A 17,480-nucleotide genomic window follows, 5' to 3' on the forward strand; every position below is an offset into this window, starting at 1 on the left:
CTTGTGTAACAGATGAGACGGAGGGGCTGATCTCTGAGAAAGGAACACTGTAAGGGCCAGCCTGGGGGGGCTGGGGGAAGTGTGGCTTTGGACATGTTGAGATGTCCAAGTGAAATAGCTGAATGAGCAGCTGGACATGAGGGTCTGGGCTAAAGGTGCAGATGTGTGAGTTACCTGAAGAGGACAGAACCCAGGGGTGGGGATGTGACTGCTCGGGGGGAGAGGCTGGCATTCCAAGAGATGAGGATCTGGGACCAAAAATCAAGGAGGGCCTGGGCAGGGAGGATGAGCCTTTAGGCCACTTATCACACGTGCAACTACTGACTTGTTTGTTGACCTGTTGTTTGTTGTGCAAGGCCTGCACCTCTCTTAGCAAGCAATGTATCTACCCAGTGCCTAATACAGGGCCTGGCATAGAGCAGTCCCCACACACAATGCTGGCCGCTGGGTCCCTGGGCAGGGCCAGCCTCATCCATTCCTTAGACAACATGATTGGCTCCATTGGTCTCCAGAGTCCAGCAAAAAGCCTAAATGCCTAATTGGCATTTGAGGCCCTCCAAGTCAGGCAGCAGCCCCCTGAGCTCTCCAATCCATCTTTAAAATTTCACTACACCTGAGCTTTCCAAACTGGGGTTTCTCTATTCCTACATAACCAGAGGCACACAATAGGATGAGCACAGTATTTCTCTCTGGAGCCTAGGATCTCCCAAATGAACAGGAACTGCCATGGATGCGTGGGGGTGGGGATAGGGACTTTCCAGGCCCTGCTTCGCTTCCTTGAGAAGTGGCCCCTCCCACAGTGTAGGTCTCTGTGGCCACGTTTCCCTGCCTGAATCTATTCTTCCATGACCTCTGCCGATGAAAGCAGGGATGGAGACTCAGCTTCTGGAAGCTGGGCCAGGCCATCAGCCTCTCTACCAGGAACTTGGAAGTGGGACGTAAGACTGGCTGGGTTGCCTGTAGATGTTGGACCAGTGAGGTCACGTGAATGTGGAGACTGAAGATGCCGGACTTCCCCAGAAGATGGCCTGATGCCCTTTGGGGCCTGTGTGATGACAACAGAGCAAAAGCACTGTTCGGGTGTGCAGAAAGAAACAGAGGCAAGAGACAGCGGGAAGGATGAAGTAGCTGCCTTTGTTCCAGACAACTTCCCAGCCTCAAGTGAGGCTGAGGCCCAGGTGAGGTCTACTCTTGCTTATGACTCTTCAGTTCCATGAGGGACCTCTAATTCTTGACAACAAATTTCCCTTCAACATAAACAAGCTTGGGAGGGTTTATGTTTCACGCAAACAATCTCTAAGATTACATAATTATTATTTTTCTGTAAAACAAAAAGATACCAATTTTCGTAAAACAAATATAGACATGATGTAGCAGAACATAAAACTCATGAGAATACTGAGAATTAAGAATGAAATCCTTTAAAAAAAAAAAAGAATGAAATCCTTTCTAAAATAAGATTTAAAAATGCTAAAGTCACAAAGGAAAAGATAAACTTGACTCCAATAAAATTTAAAGCTATGCATTATAAGACATGATACCGATTTAGGCACACTCTCCCCTTAACCACCACCCCTTTACTGATACTATATTTTCTCTGAGGACAGATACTGGGAAGCAGGCACATTTCCATAGCAGTTACTTCCGGGAAGAGTACCAGGATTGTAAGACACCGTCAGAGGTGACTTTAGTCCTTTCTGTGATGTCTTTACATCTTTAACTAAAAATCTGTACGTCTTTTGCGTAATTAAAATTTCATTAGATCTCAAAAAAAAAAATTTCATTAGATCACATAAAACACAAGCCTTGGAAGATCCCCTATTTGTGGTGAACTGCTTCATCTACGCCCCACTGGGCAATTTACATTCACTAGTAGGTTTTTTGTGGGGTTTTTTTTTTTTTTTTTTGTCTTTTTAGGGCCACACATGCCACATATGGAAGTTCCCAGGCTAGGGGTTGAATCAGAGCTACAGCTGCCGGCCTACACCACAGCCACAGCAACACGGGATCCAAACCTTGTCTTTGACCAACACCACAGCTCACAGCAATGTCGGATCCTTAACACACTGAGAGAGGCCAAGGATCGAAACTGTGTCCTCATGGATACTAGTCAGATTCGTTTCTGCTACGCCACAACAGGAACTCCCACACATTCACTAGTAGTTTGAGACACATAATATAGCATGAATCCTTAGCACAGCCACAGTGGCTGACTTGGTTTCTGAATTTGCTTTCTTCCCATCTGTCTCCAAATTCACTCGTTTGTCCTTTCCACTTAATGGAGTTCTTCCACTCTTTGAGACCCATCTGGAAGTGTCACCTCCTCCAGAAAGCTCTCCCTGACTACACTAGTCCTTATTGCTCTCTCCCTCCCTCACTCCACTGGCCTCTTATGGCACTAAATACCTTTTTATGTGTACTGGACAGACTCCTGGGGTTCCACTTGTCTCTCTAAGACAAGCGACATCTCCCCAGTCAGCTAACAAACCTGGGCAGCATCTTTATATTCTCGGTGCCTAGCAGAGAAATGACATGGAGAATCGACACAGCATAGGCCTTAAACAGTCAGAAAGATCCACTATGTGACCCGAGGCAACTGCCTTAACCTCTCTGGGCCCATTTTGACCTGTGTTACTATGAATATCAATGAGATAATGGATGTAAAGGGGCCCAGGACAGGAAGAAGGTGGTGGATAGAATGATTATCTGTCTTAATACTTCCTCACATTTGAACAGCTTTTACTCAAAAACAAAAACCTTTAACCAGAGGGGTAAGCAAGGAAAGATTATCAGACCCATTTTAAGGGTGAAATAACTGAAGTTCAAAGAAATTACATAGGGCCTTTAGAAAGAACAAGAATAGGACCAGGGGTTAGAACATTTGGTTAGAGGACATGCCAATTCTTGCACTACCCAGCTAAGGGAGCTTAGACGAGTCATTAGCACATTCTGGACATCAGTTTCTCCATGTTAAATGAGAGCGTTCCTAGGTGACCTCTATCTTAAAGGGCCCCTCAGCACTGACATTCTAATTTCCTGTGATTTGCCCAGGGTCCTTTCTATCAGGACTGCAAACAAACAAACAAAGAAAAAAAGAAACAAACAAACAAACAAAACAACTCTTCAAGTACCAGGACAGAGTCCCTAGTTACTCTCAGGAAACCATCTGGGACCAGAAGACTTGCTTTAAGAATCAGTCAAATCTCGACTCAGCCAAACAGAGCTTCAAGTCTGGAGGTGGGTTAGTCAAGCATAGAACTGGGACCAGGGGAATGACAGCATCAAACTACCTGTAAATATAAACGCAAATGGAAAGCCAAACAGGAAACCTCAGGAAAGTCCAATCCAAAGGTCAGATTCTAACTTCTGGGCACTGAAATACCGAAGAGAAAAGCTGTATTTGGGTGTCACAAACCTTTCCACTGCAAAAATGAACTCTTGCGTGCACCAAACTAAAGTCCCCGAGGCAAAGGAGACTAGGTTTTGTCTGGCCTGAACTGGGGCAAAGCCGAGCCCTGCAGGGAGGCTGCTGTAGCCTCTAGACCCATTCCAAGGCACCCTCCCCTAGGCACACACAAGTGCTTACACACTCGATGCCAGGCAAGGCCAGATGCACAGGCATAAATGGGCATTTCTGTCCCGGGAGAAGGTTTCATAGTACAGCCCTTTCTCCTGATCCCCCTCTGATTTAACATTTTAATGAACAACCCACAGAGGAGTGTGAACTGTGAAAGCCCTAAGGGTGCTGACTGCACTGAACTCTTCTGGTTCACAAAATGTGAGGCTACGAAGACAAACCTCAGGAAGCTTGATCCTCAAGATGAGGCTCTGAAGCAGTCTCCTTGTGAGCCTCCAGTAAAATACAATCTACATTCACAGGTGTGCACTCCAAGCTACTGGTTCTGCCCAAGGAAGGAAGCCAAAGGTCACTGGCTGCTTCTTATTTTAATTAAAACATGTATCCCCACTAGATGAAAAATAGTAGGCTAGGCTCTGTGAGTGAAATGAGGACAAAAGAGATTCAGTCCCTGTCTAAAGAGGTATGTCAATTAACCTGATAATCATTTCATTAATCAAAATGCATGCCTTACACACATGACCTCATGTAATACCATAGTCGTGTGAGGTAAACACTATCATCCCATTTTACAGATGCCAAAAGTGGGGCTCCAACAGATCAGGTCATGTGCCCAAGCTCACACAGCTGGCAAACTGCAGAGCCACAAGGTGAACACAGGTAGGCCACCCCCAAAGTCTGTGATCTTTCCACAGTTCCCCATCACCCCTACAAAGTGACACGCACAGACTCTGGGATGGGGATTCAGACAGCCAAGAAGAGGAAGACAAGAAGAGATTTCCCAAGACATTGGCCCAGAGGGATGAAGAACTATTAATTTTTGGATCTTCCACACAGTAGGTGCTCAATATTCCTCTGATGAAGGAAGAAATCTGAGAAATGTTGCTGAGGTCCGAAATGCCACCCAAGGTCAGGGCATCTTCTGACAGGGAGCTGCAAAAACACATTATTCCCCCTTGGCCCAAAGCTTCAGGGTATCTGCCCTAGAATATTCTCGCAGAGGAGGCCCAAGAAAGTGCAGCGGGTCCTGAGAACAGGAATGAAACCCAAACGAGCAGGGGAATGGGGTGGGGCAGCCTGCAAGAGCCAAAGAAAAGGCCTGGGACGCATTGCTGGGAAAGACAAAGAGGAGAGGGGAGGGCAGAGGAGACTAAACATGAGAACAGTCTGGCCAAGGTGAACCCCAGCTCCTGGCGCCTTTTCATTCGTATTCATGCCACAAACACCGGCCAAGTCTCAGAACCAGCAGTCTGGGGGAGGGGGCCTCCCGGCAGCCAGGGAGAAATTCAGGACTGAGGAAGGAAGGTCTGCTTGCCAGAAAGAGAATGACTGGGGGGGGGAGGAGGCGAACTTGTGGGGCTCCAAAGATGAAAACTCAAACAGATGCAGTCAAACTCTGAGCAAACCCACACGCGACTGGGCGGCAGGCAGGTCATCGGAAGCATTAGCGGGTTAGTCCTGCGCACGGAGCCGAGGCAAAGACTTCCTGTGAAGTCTGTCGTCGAGGTGACCTCGAGCCCACCCCCCCCCAAAAAAATCGGTCCCTCGGTCCCTCCCCCGGACTCGACGTGAGGACGCAGATGTTTGAGATGCACTCGGTTCACAAAGATCTAGGGAGAGGGCAGCTTTCTGGGGCGCGGTAAGGGCCGTCGCAGCTCCAGTCACCGCTGTGAAGGTCAAGGCGAGGCCCTGCCGGGACCCCAGACCCCTCCCGCCTCGGCCCCCTCACCTCCTCCCGCGCCAATGCTGCCCCCCGGCACCGGGGTATCTTGGCGGCGAAGACAGCAGCCCCTGCCGGGGAGCTGAGGTCCTCTGCGGTGACGGCCAGGAACTCGGCAACGCTGAGCTGCTCGGGCATGGCGGGAGCGGGGTGGGGGCTCCGGGGCTGAAGGAGTGGGGCCCGGGGGGCGCTCGCTGCGCTGCACTGGCACCGCCTCACAGCCCGCCGCGGGCTCCGTCCCGGCCTCCGCACGCCCCCGCCCCCCCCGCGCCCCGCCCCCCCCCACTGCCTCCGCCCGGCACTGCCGCGTCCCCTCACGTACCAGGAGCCCGGGAGCCCAGACCTTTTCCACCCCGCCCGCTCCTAGGCCCCGCCCACAGCCTTCCAGCCTCGCTCCCCACCTTAGCCGGCACCGCCAGTCCCCCGCCCGCCCCGGGCTCCTCAGCCCCGCCCTCTGGCCGCCCAGCCTGTGAAAGCTCCGCCCCGGTTCGCTTCCCCGCCCCGGCCCCTCCACGGGCTCCACGGCCCCGCCCCGTGCCTCTCCGCGGGGTCCTTCGGCCTCCCTTAAAGCCCTGCCTCCCTCTCGGCTGGCCCGTGGCTCCACCTCCTTTCGTCCAGCTTCCAGGCGTGCCAAGTTACTCTCGCTTCTAAAGCCCCGGTGCCCCTTCTCCTCAGCCCTCCTTAATACGTCTTGCGTCTTCCTCTCCTACCCATTAGTTCCCAGCTCTCATGACCCCACCCCTTCAGATTCACAACCCACCCCCGACCCCGACTCTTGTCTCTCTCAAAGCGGATTTGGGGGTGTTTCGGTGCCGCTCTCCGCCCCAAATCATCCGACCCCTTTTTTGCTCCCCACACCCAGCTCTCCGCCTGAGTTTAGCCAGGGCCTCCCACCCGGCCTTTTGCTCCGCGCAGAGCCTTGTGCCCTTCCTTCGGGGTGTTTGTGGCTCGGCGCCTGGGTAACTGTGTCACCTGGGGAAAATTACATCTCTTCTTGGAACTTCAGTTTCCTGCACTGCAAAATGGGAAGTCTAATGCCCACTTGGTTGGGATGTTTCGAGGAAGGAACGTAACCCCTGCCCCCCCCCCGCCCCTTACTCCGCCCTCTCACCCTCGCCTTCATTCTTCCCATCACCTCTCAACCTTACTCACACTCCCTACCTGGCTAAAGACTGCCACTCCTCCCCACTCACTAACCTTTGCCTCTTGGGAACCACTTGTATGGATGAGAGATGGTGTTCAGAATAAAAATCCATTTAGGTTCAGTTCTGGAGCCTGAAGTCCCCAGGAAAGTATCAGGAAAGCACTGCAGTGCAGAACATTGAACATTCGCCTTGGAGTCAGATGTTCTTGAAATGGTTTAATGGTATTCACCCGGCTAAGTGATTAAGAGGATTATATAGTTTGTGCAGGGGGGAAAAAAAAAAACCTAAAAACTAAAATACACTAAAATATTACCAGCTGAGGACATTATGAGTAATTTTTTTTTCTTTTGGCTAATCAGTGTATTCTAACTTTTTTTTCTGTAATGAATTTATACTACTTGCGTAATAGAATTAAAAGTTGAAAAAAATGTGTACAGTCTGGTGGAGGAGACAGAACAAATAGGTTATGAAACACAACTCTGGTTCATCCTTTCAGTCTGCCTTCAACCCACTCTAGTCTGTCTGTCTTCAGCCACAACTACTCCAGTTATTTCAGGGTCAACTAGGATCTCCTTATCTTCAAAGGCAAAAGGCAATGGTCTTGTGTGACTTCTAAGAACAACTGGCACTGTTAACCACTCCTCTCTTCACAGGACATTCCTTCCCTTGAATCCTGGGAGGACAATTTCCCTTGGTGTCCTTCTCCCTCTGGCTGCTGCTTCTTAGAGCCCTTTCTGAGATGCACTTCTTTTGCCCGTATCTTAAATGCTGGACCCTCTACTCTTCTCATTCTACCCAGGCTTCCTGGACACATTCATCCAACCCCACCAGCTCCTTTTACACCATTAATGTTGATGTGTTCTGTATGTATTTCCCCTGCAACAAATTACTGCTCACTTGGTGGCTTAAAACAACACACATTTATTCTCTTACAGTCCTTGAGGTCAGAAGTCTCAAATGAGGTCAGAAGGATGAAATCAGGAGTTCCTGTCCAGCTCCCTGGCTCAGTGGTAATGAACCCATCTAGTATCCATGAGGATGCGGGTTTGATCCCTGGCCCTCGATCAGTGGGGTTAAGGATCCGGTGTTGCTGCTGTGGTATACATGGTAGAGGCAGCTCGGATCTGGCGTTGCTGTGGCTGTGGCGTAGGCTGGCAGCTACAGCTCCGATGAGACCCCTAGCCTGGGAACTTCCATATGCCGCAGGTGCAGTCCCAAAAAGATTTAAGAAAAGAAAAAAAGAAAAGAAAAGAATAAGAATGAATGAATGAATGAATGAAATCAAGATATCATCAGGGCCACACTCCCTCCAAAGGCTCTAGGGGGAGCATCTGTTTCCTTATGTTTTCCAGCTTCCAGAACAGCATTCCTTGCATTCCTACAGCCTTATCTCTTACCCCTCCTTTCTTGCCATGGCCAACTTCCCTCCTCTTAAAGGGCATCTTGCTTTTGTGTCATATTGCCTTTTTTTCTGTGGTCAAATCTCCATTGGTCTCCATCTTCTAAGTACATTTATGATTACTTTGGCCCACCCAGATGATCCAGGATAATCTTCCCATCTCAAGATTCTTAAATGAATCATATCTGCAGAATTCCTTTTGCCATTAAGAGATAATATTTACAGGATCCAGGGATTAGTACCCTGGATAACTTTGGGGGCCATTACTGAGCCTACCACATCTTTCAAGGCTCTATCTCCAGCCTGAAACCTTCTCTGGCTTAAGATCTAAGTTTCCAAACTGTCTATGGGATGGTTTCATATGACTATCTCACAATGAGTCTACATGTCCAAAACTGAAGTGGCCATCTTGTTCCCCACCCCTGGTCCCAGCTCCTTCTGTGTCCCTGTCGTGGTGGAAGGCACCACCATGCACCCCCTGGGGATCGTCCTCCCCCTCTCCTTCTACCAACCTCTGCTTGATCATAATCACCACCTCCTAAGTGTCTCGCAAATATGGCCACCTTATCCATCTCCGGGCCAACCTCAGTCCTGGCCATGCGGCTTTTCACCTCCTGACTGTCTTTCTGTCCCTAGTCTTGTGTATCTGATCTGTTGCTCCTCTGCCTAGAACGTGTCAATGGTTGCCATTGGTTTCTGGATGAAAGACAAACTTTTATTCATGGCTCCCTGGTCCTGCATGGTCTCTTGCTCCTGCCATTTACAGCCTTATCTCTTACCCCTCCTTTCTTGCCCGGAGCCGAGCTCTCTCAATATTCTTCCTTCTGCCTATAACACTCCCTGATCTTCTTTCAAATTAGATATCAATTCCTCCAGGAAACCTTCCCCAACATCCTTCTAGGGACTCCCACAGGACACAGTGTCCCCGGCCCCAGCCATTCTCACCACAGATTGTAATCACTTGTTTGCTGGTCTGGGTTTCTGGCCCACTTATTTATTTATTGAGCACTTACTATGTACTAGTCATTGTTCCAAGGGCTATACAAGCAATAGCTCACTCAATACCCACAACAACTCAAGGGGTAAGGGAACATTATTCTTCCCATCTCTGTGTGACAGGTGGGTAACCCAAAACTTAGAGGGTTTATTTGTATAAAGTCAGAATGAATACTATAGCCAAGATTTCAGCCCAGGTCTTCATGACTCCAAAGCTTTTGTTTTTGGTTTTGTTTTATTATTAATCACTAAACTATGCCACCTAACTAGAAAATATTGCCTCATAAATTAAGTAGATATAAGCGTTCCATATATTCTCTCCTATAATTAAAACATGCCGCCCACCAAAGGCAGAATACTGTCATAACATCTGGCACGCTAACAAATTCCTTACTATTTTGCAAAGCAACTACTTCAGCGTCACATCCTCTACCAGATACTCAAATCAAGAGACACGTACTGCTGAGCATGGGCCACTTTCTGAAAAGTAAGTTTTGTTTCAAGACTTTTGGGAGAAATTGAATAACAAATAGTAAATAAGTTACTGTGTTATTTGGAAATAAGATAAACCTGGAGCTATATCAGAATAGGGTATAAAATGTTAGGAACTTTCAGAGAAAACAGGTGCCTTCAAGGGTATTTCCAGTTGCTTCTAGTTATTTCCCCAGACCACCCCACATAAACATTCACTTTACTAAGGGTTTCAAGGGAAATTATTGAGACATACAACTTATAAAAAAGCTGTTTCTAGGAAGTTCCCCATGTGGTGCAGTGGCCATGAGGCTGCGGGTTCAATCCCTGGCCTTGCGTAGTGGGTTAAAGATCCAGCATTGTCAAGAGGTCACAGATGCAGCTCAGATCTGGCATTGCTGTGGTTGTGGTGTAGGCCTGCAGCTGTAGCTCCAGTTCAACCCCTAGCCTGGGAACTCCCATATGCCTTAGGTGCAGCCCTAAAAACAAGCATGCAAGCAAGCAAACAAACAAAAGCTGTTTCTAGGTCCCTGGACCAGCCCGTACAAACCTGACTCCCTGGAATTCACTTGTTCACTCAATAAACATTTATCAAACCATTCTAGAACTATTCCTGAATGGAAAATGAGGAGCGGGGAGGCTTTGAGTACAAGGATCTGTAAGTATGGAGCAGTTACCAGGGAACTTGTACTCAAATAGTCATAAGATGCAAATTATAAATGCCCTTAAAGAGGTGCTATGGGAATTAGGGGTAGGAAGGGGCAAAGGGAGTCCTTCCTGTGTCTGGTTCAGGAAAGCAGAATGAACAAAGACAGGGAAGAAAGACAGTACAGAAAAGTTCGCTCCCGGAGTTCCCATTGTGGCGCAGTGGTTAACGAATCTGACTAGGAACCATGAGGTTGTGGGTTCGTTCCCTGGCCTTGCTCAGTGGGTTAACGATCCGGCGTTGCCATGAGCTGTGGTGTAAGTCGCAGAGGCGGCTCAGATCCCACGTTGCTGTGGCTCTGGCGTAGGCCAGTGGCTGCAGCTCCGATTAGACCCCTAACCTGGGAATCTCCATATGCCGCAGGAGCGGCCCTAGAAAAGGCAAAAAAAAAAGAAAAAAGAAAAGTTCGTTCCCATCAGCATGGACACATGTTGTAATGTTTCCCATAAGAAAAGAATTCCTCTTGGAGTTCCCGTTGTGGTGCAGTGGTTAACGAATCCGACTAGGAACCATGAGGTTGCAGGTTTGATCCCTGGCTTTGCTCAGTGGGTTAAGGATCTGGTGTTGCCGTGAGCTGTGGTGTAGTTTACAGACGCGGCTTGGATCCTTGTGGTGTAGTTTACAGATGCGGCTCGGATCCTGCGTTGCTGTGGCTCCGGCATAGGCTGGTGGCTACAGCTCCAATTAGACCCCTAGCCTGGCAACCTCCATATGCTGTGGAAGCGACCCTAGAAAAGGCAAAAAGATAAAAAAAAAAAAAAAAATTCCTCTTGAGCTAACTTCTCCTTCTACCTACTGCTCATTCTTCTGCTCCCCTTTGCAACAGAAGTCATTGAAAAGTCGCCACTTTATTCATGGTATCCATTTCCTCTCCTCTGGTATTTTTCTTTTCAGTGAAATAAACCTTTTGCTTTTATTTAGATACTACACTGAAAATTTCCTTAAATTTCCAGGTGTGGGGTAGTCTTTTAAGTAATCTATAGGTATTTGATATCATGTCATTCCCCAAGTTATGTTTATATTGGGTTAAAATAGAGGAGAAGGGAGTTCCCCTATGGCTCAGTGGGTTAAAGAGCTGATGTCACTGCTGTGGCTCTGGCCTCTGGCTGTGGCATGGGTTCAATCCCTGGCCGGAGAACTTCCATGTGCCATGGGTGTGGCCAAAAAAAAAAAGAGAGCACAAAAATGTAAGAATCCCAGTGTTTGATGTATCTAATGCAAATACTCTCTTTCAGCATCGTAACTTTTAAAATAGAACCTCTTAGGATGGCACCTCTTTTTCTCTGCATGCAGACAGTAGTTTAGAGTCAGGAGCAGCTGCTTGGACAATTGTCCACCAGCAGCATTGGATTATTGTGCTCGATTTTGGGTCATAGGCAAATTGCCATCTGTCAAGAGGAGAATCCAGGATGTTGCTAGGATTGAGCAGTGGTGGGGGGGGGGGGGAATGAGCTCAGAGTGGCTCTGGAGGCAGCTCTACAGAGTCACTGGGCAGAGCAGTGGGAGTTTAGGAAGGAGGCCATGCCTGCCCTCTAATATTCTCTTAAACTCCCTCTGTTCAGGCTTTTGCTTCTACTAGCCACTGAAATTGAGACAGACTGGGACCCTTTGCTGCAGTGGCTGCAATGCTTGTACCTGGACAGAGGTCTCCTGGAGCAACGAAATGCAGCAAAACTATAAGGGACTGAAAATAACAGCATACATATGCCATTGGGGCAAATTAGTGGCAAGATGATACCAACCCCCCTAAAAACCTAACTACCATTTCTAAAGAGCCAAGTGCAAGAGCAGAGTACTTTGCACACCCCCTGCACATAACACCACTAGAGGGGTGGACATACCACCCAAGCTGCCCTCTGGCCTGACCCCTGGACCAGCCTCTGCCCTCACCCCATATAAGGAAACAACTTGCCCCTACAACCCCCAGTGAGCAAGCAAGCAAGCAAGGGAAACTGTTGCTTGTTTTTATCCTCCGCTGCTGTGGCAGAAGCCCTAATAAAGACTTGACTGAATTTTCCTGCCTGGCTTCTTATCAATTTCTAGTGATTAAGGAGGCCAAGAGCCCTGGATGATAACAAAACTGCTCTCTAGTGGGCCGCTCCCCACCCCCCACGATGCTGCCCCCATGGTCATTGCTCAGTTCTCGCCATGCCTGGCCTCCCAGCAGCTTCCTCGTGTCTTCCTTCATGCTGTACTTTTTGCACTTGGCCCCCAGGACACCACTCTCATGATTTTCTTCCTCCCTCACTGGTAGCTCCTTTTTGATACCCCTCGATGGTTCTTCATGTTCTTTCCAATTTCTTTTTTTTTCTTTGGTCTTTTTAGGGTCGCACCCGCAGCATATGCAGGTTCCCAGGCTAGGGGTTGAATCAGAGCTATAGCTGCCGGCCTATGCCAGAGCCACAGCAACATCAGATCCAAGCTGTGTTGGTGACTGACAGCTCACGGCAACACTGGGATCCTGCATCCTCATGGATGCTAGTCAGATTTATTTCTGCTGAGCCAGGATAGGATCTCCCTTTCCGATTTCTTAACACTGAGGACGCCTCCCCTATCTTCATGCTCACCTCCTTGACACTCTCATCCAGACCATGACTTGACTTTGTTTTGTTTTTTTTTTTTAGGGCTTCACCTGGGGCATATGGAAGTTCCCAGGCTAGGGGAATAGCCATAGAAACTCCGGATCTGAGCCATGTATATAACCTACACCACAGCTCACGGGCAACGCAGGATCCTTAATGCACTGAGAAAGGCCAGGGATTGAACCCCCATCCTCATAGATACTAGTCAGGTTCATGACTACTGAGCCAAAATGGGAACTCCAAGACTCATGATTTTAAATACCATTTAGATCCTGATGATTCCCAACCTTTTAACTCCAGTCCGGACCTCTGCCCTGAACTCTAGATTCCTACATCCAACCACCTCCTTGACACTCCCACCTGGAAAGCTAATAAGACATCTTGAATTTAATATGTCCAGAATTGAACTCCTGATTCCCTTTCCCAAACCTCTTTCCCCACATCAGGAGATCTGTTGGCTCTTCCCCACAAAGAGATCCAGAATCCACCACCCAGCGTCACTTCACTGCGACCAGCCTGATCCAAGCCACCATCATCTCTTGCCTTCGTTGCGTTCAGAGCCTTCTGATTGGCCTCTCTGCTTTCACTCTTGCTCCTCTATAGGCTGTTCTCAACAGAGCAGCAACTGATCCTTTGAAATATTATGTCATGTAGTTTCACACTTCAAAACCCTCTAATGGCTCTTCATTGCATTCAGACTAAAAGCCAAGTCTTCGCATGGCCTGTAAGACCTACATAATCTGTCTCTCTCTGACCTCAACCACTGGTTCCCACGTTCCCCACCTCTGCTCCCATCACACTGCCTTCCTTGTTCCTCTAATGCGCTAGGTACCCGGCTGCTCCCCTTGCCTCTAACCCTCTTCTCCTAAACATCCATTTGGTCATCGCCCTCGTTTTTTTTTTTTCCCAAGTCTTAGCTCAACCGTCACCGCCTTAGTAATGCTTATCCTAACTATACCATTTAAAACAGCAATCACCTGCCTCTTCCCCACACTCTCAATCACACTTACCCTGTTCTATTTTTTCCTATTGAAATAAACATCCTACTTTTCTTTTTTTCTTTTTACGGCTGGGTCTGTTGCATATGGAAGTTCCCAGGCTAAGGGTCAAATCAGAGCTACAGCTGCAGGCCTATGTCACAGCTACGGCAACACCAGATCCGAACTGCATTTACAATCTATACCAGAGCTTGCAGCAATAAGCTGGATCCTTGACACCACTGAGCAAGGCCAGGGATCAAACCTGTACCCTCACAGACACTATGTCAGGTTCTTAACCTGCTGAGCTACAATGGGAACTCCAACATGCTGCTTTTCTTATTTGTTTATTGTTTGTTCCCGCCATTAGAACGTAAGCTCTGTGAGCAAAGTGGCTTCTTTGTCCTGATTAGAGCTTTGCGGGAAACCAGGTTACGTGCCCAGGCTTTCGAGTCAGACTGCCTGGGTTTGTTTTGTTTTGTTTTGGCTGTGCCTGCAGCATGTGAAAGTCCCCAGGCCAGGGACTGAACCCACGCCACAGCAGCAACCCAAGCTGCACCAGTGGCAGTGCTGGATCCTTAATCCCCTGAGCCTTAGGGGAACTCCCAGACTGGCTAGGTTTGAATCCTGGCTTTGCCATCTACCTTGGGTAAATAGCTTAATCTCTGTGGGCCTCAGTTACCTCATCTGCAAAGTGGGGGACTAATGATGCCTCCCTCATAGGGTTGTAGAAATGATTATATGAGATAATGGATGCATAGAGTTTAGCAACAGTGCCTGGCATGTAGTATATATCTTATCTCAATAAATGTTAATTATTATCCAACCCCACGTCTGGTCTATAGTAGGCAGGCAATAAATATTTGCTTGATCAAGTAGGTGTTTTATCCCCATTTTCCTGATGCCCAAAATTACATGACCATTGAGTGGCAGGGGCAGGTTTAGAATCCAGGTTTATCTGAAGTCAAAATCTCTGCTTTGTCCCCAGATCCGTGATCTACTTTCTGGTGGTCGGTTCTAGGCTCACCTTCATGGAGTGGAAAATTCATGTTTCAGGTCCTAGGTGAGATGACCAGAGACCAGAAGAAGTAAAAATGAAGATTACAAGGGAAATGGGTGCAGAGAGGGTCTCCTTTGCATGCGCACAAGCCCCTCTCTATTCCTATCACCCAGGAGAAAACCAGCCTCAGCCCAGTTCCTGAGGCCACCTCTCTGCTCATGTACAGTCCCTTCTGCCTGCATTACTCTCCCAGCTTCTTTGCCAGGCTACCTCCTATTCATTCTCCTAACTCAGATGTCACCGATGTCCCTGCCTTGGGAAGCCTCCCCTGATGTCCTGAGATGGTTTGCTGCTCTTCTCTTTGGCGCCCCTGTGCTCCCCCCGTTATGTTTCACGTTGTTTCCTTGCGTTCCCCTCACTCCGTGTGTGTAAAGACTCACCCTTCACCCTTCGCTAGAGCGGCATGTTACTGTGGCCTCAAGTTGTGTAAGATGTTTCCTACCCAAAGGTCCCCCAGGAACTGGAAAATACCAAAGAGCCAATGGCAGCTACTCTTCAGGTCTTTGTTTGCATAGCCTCGGTTCAATCCACCAGCAGAGACTAATCGCAGAATGGCAACTCTTAAATTCCCTTGAGAGAGAGCTGGATGACGCCAGCCTGCCTCGGAACACAAGCCTCCATGTTACACGTTTAACTGTGACTTGCAGTCTGCATCATGGCGCCCCCTAGAGGGGAGCAGTGCACAGTCTGTGCAGCTGAAAGGCTGAGCGCAGTAACCCTGAGTGTCCACTAGAGTGGGCCAGGCTCCCCACGAGCTGTGGGGCTGCCCTCTCCCAGAGTAGAAATATAGCCCTGGGAACCTACAGGAGCAATTTTCAGAAGAAGATGTGGACTGATCAGATGTACAAAGATCTCTAGTTGTCATCAGATTCCCAAAGGGTCCACAAACCCATAAAGGGTTTAAAACTCCTAAAGAGCTATTTGGCAAACACATAAAAATTTCATATTAAAAGGTATGTATGTGAATCCATCTGCACAGCCCATCACCACCACTGTTTCTGCGATGGGGGCTTGGGGTAGGGTGGGTTTCCCAGGATATGAAATAAAAATGAAAATAATGCTCAGATTTGTTTTGTGTAGATATTTTTCGAAGCCCATTACAATAATTCACAGAATGCTCACAAAGGTAGGTACTATTATTATCCCCATTTTATAGAATAGGAAACTAAGACAGGGAGCAATAAGGAACTTATCCAAGGTTACTGGTAAGCCAGAGATGAAACCGGGAGACAAATGCAGGGGATGGGCTGTGAACCAGTGTGCAATGCCTGGGCTTCTATCTCTCAGCCTAGATGCAAACAGACCCAAGTCAGGGTGGGTCACTAAATCCATGCTGTCTTCGTGAACTTCCTCATTGAGGGGAAGGATGTCCAAGGTCATCTACCCCTGCTCCAGCCTGGAAGGGCCCCCAGCACCTTTGGCTGAAGCCCATCCAGGTAACCTGGAGTAGAGACTGTTCTGTAAAGTCTTTTCTCAAGCCTAGCGGGGACAGCCTTTGGAGACAGTTTAATCCTGGCTGTGTTCCTTATTAGCCTGGACAAGCCTCTGTTTCTCCATATGGAAAATGGAGAGAATGATGCCTGTCTCAGAGTTCCTATTGTGGCTCAGCAGGTTAAGAACCCAACCCAGGGTCCATGAGGATGCAGGTTCAATCCTTGGCCCTGCTCAGTGGGTTAAGGATCCAGCGTTGCTGTAAGCTTCACTGTAGGTCATAGATGTGGCTCTGATCTGGTTTTGCTGTGGCTGTGATATAGGACTGCAGCTGCAGCTCTGATTTGACCTCTAATGTTCATAAAATGCACACTTAAGTACTCAGCAAGCAGTAACTGCTCTTGTCATTCATCTTCTGTTGAAGAACAACCCCCCAGGAGCTCCTTGGTGGCCTCGCTGTTACAGATCTGGCATTATCACTGCATTGGCATGGGTTCGATCCCTGGCCTGGGAATTTCCACATGCCTTGTGCCAAAGAGAGAAAGAGAGAAGTCCTTACAATTTTTTGGACGTCTGTCTTATAGCTTTGGAGGTCAGAGGTCTGAAATGGGTCTTACTGGGCTAAAATCAAGAAGTTGGCTGGGGGAGATCCCATTGTGGCTCAGTGGTAATGAGCCCAACAAGTAACCATGAGGATGCAGGTTCAATCCCTGACCTTGCTTGGTGGGTTAAGGAGCTGGTGTTGACATGAGCTGTGGTGTAGGTCTCAGATGCGGCTTGAATCCAGCCTTGCAGCGGGTGTGGTGTAGGCCAGCAGCTGCAGTTCTGATTACCCTCAGTCTGGGAATTTCCATATGCCGCAGGATAGGCCCTAAAATCCAAAGAAGGAGGAGGAGGAGGAGTTGAGGAGGCGGAGGAGGAGGCGGAGGAGGAGGCGGAGGAGGAGGCGGAGGAGGAGGAGGAGGAAGAAGAAGAAGAAAAAGAAGAAAAGTTGGCCTTTGGCTGGACCATGTTCCTTCTGGAGGCTCAAGGGAGGACCCATTTTTTTTGCCTTTCCAGCTTCTAGAGGCTCTTCAAAGCCATCAGTTTAGCACCTTGAAGTCTCTCACTGACTCTGACACTGACTTTCCTTCCTTTTTCACTCAGAACAACTTTTGTGCTTACACTGGGCCCAGCTAGATAGTCCAGGATGCTCTCTCTATCCCAAGGTCAGCTGATTGGCAACCTTAATGCCATTGGCAGTTTTAATTTCCCCTTGCCATGGAACATAACATAGTTTTAGGCTCTGGAGATTTGGACATGGACTTTTTTTTTTTTTTTTTTGTCTTTTTAGGGCCACACCCACAGCATATGGAGGTTCCCAGGCTAGGGGTCGAATCGGAGCTATAGCTGCCGGCCTATGCCACAGCCACAGCA

The 17,480-nt window shown here is 48.4% G+C and overlaps 1 protein-coding gene across 4 annotated transcripts in view; it reads right to left on the reverse strand.

The window, feature by feature from the left end:
• Window positions 1–5,551, reverse strand: part of ASAP3 (ArfGAP with SH3 domain, ankyrin repeat and PH domain 3) — a 50,338-nt gene extending 44,787 nt beyond the window's left edge. For 2 of the 4 annotated variants that reach the window (XM_047792439.1, XM_047792438.1), the window contains exon 1: window positions 5,307–5,550. In XM_047792439.1, the coding sequence (XP_047648395.1) occupies window positions 5,307–5,435 (129 nt within the window). In that variant the 5' untranslated portion in view covers window positions 5,436–5,550. Of the gene's footprint in view, window positions 1–5,306 lie in introns of all 4 variants that reach the window. The other 2 variants (XM_047792441.1, XM_047792440.1) reach the window with 1 other exon arrangement.
• Between the last annotated feature and the right edge of the window lie 11,929 nt (window positions 5,552–17,480).

Source organism: Phacochoerus africanus, chromosome 8, assembly GCF_016906955.1.
Source record: "Phacochoerus africanus isolate WHEZ1 chromosome 8, ROS_Pafr_v1, whole genome shotgun sequence".
In the NCBI taxonomy this organism is placed as follows: Eukaryota; Metazoa; Chordata; class Mammalia; order Artiodactyla; family Suidae; genus Phacochoerus; species Phacochoerus africanus.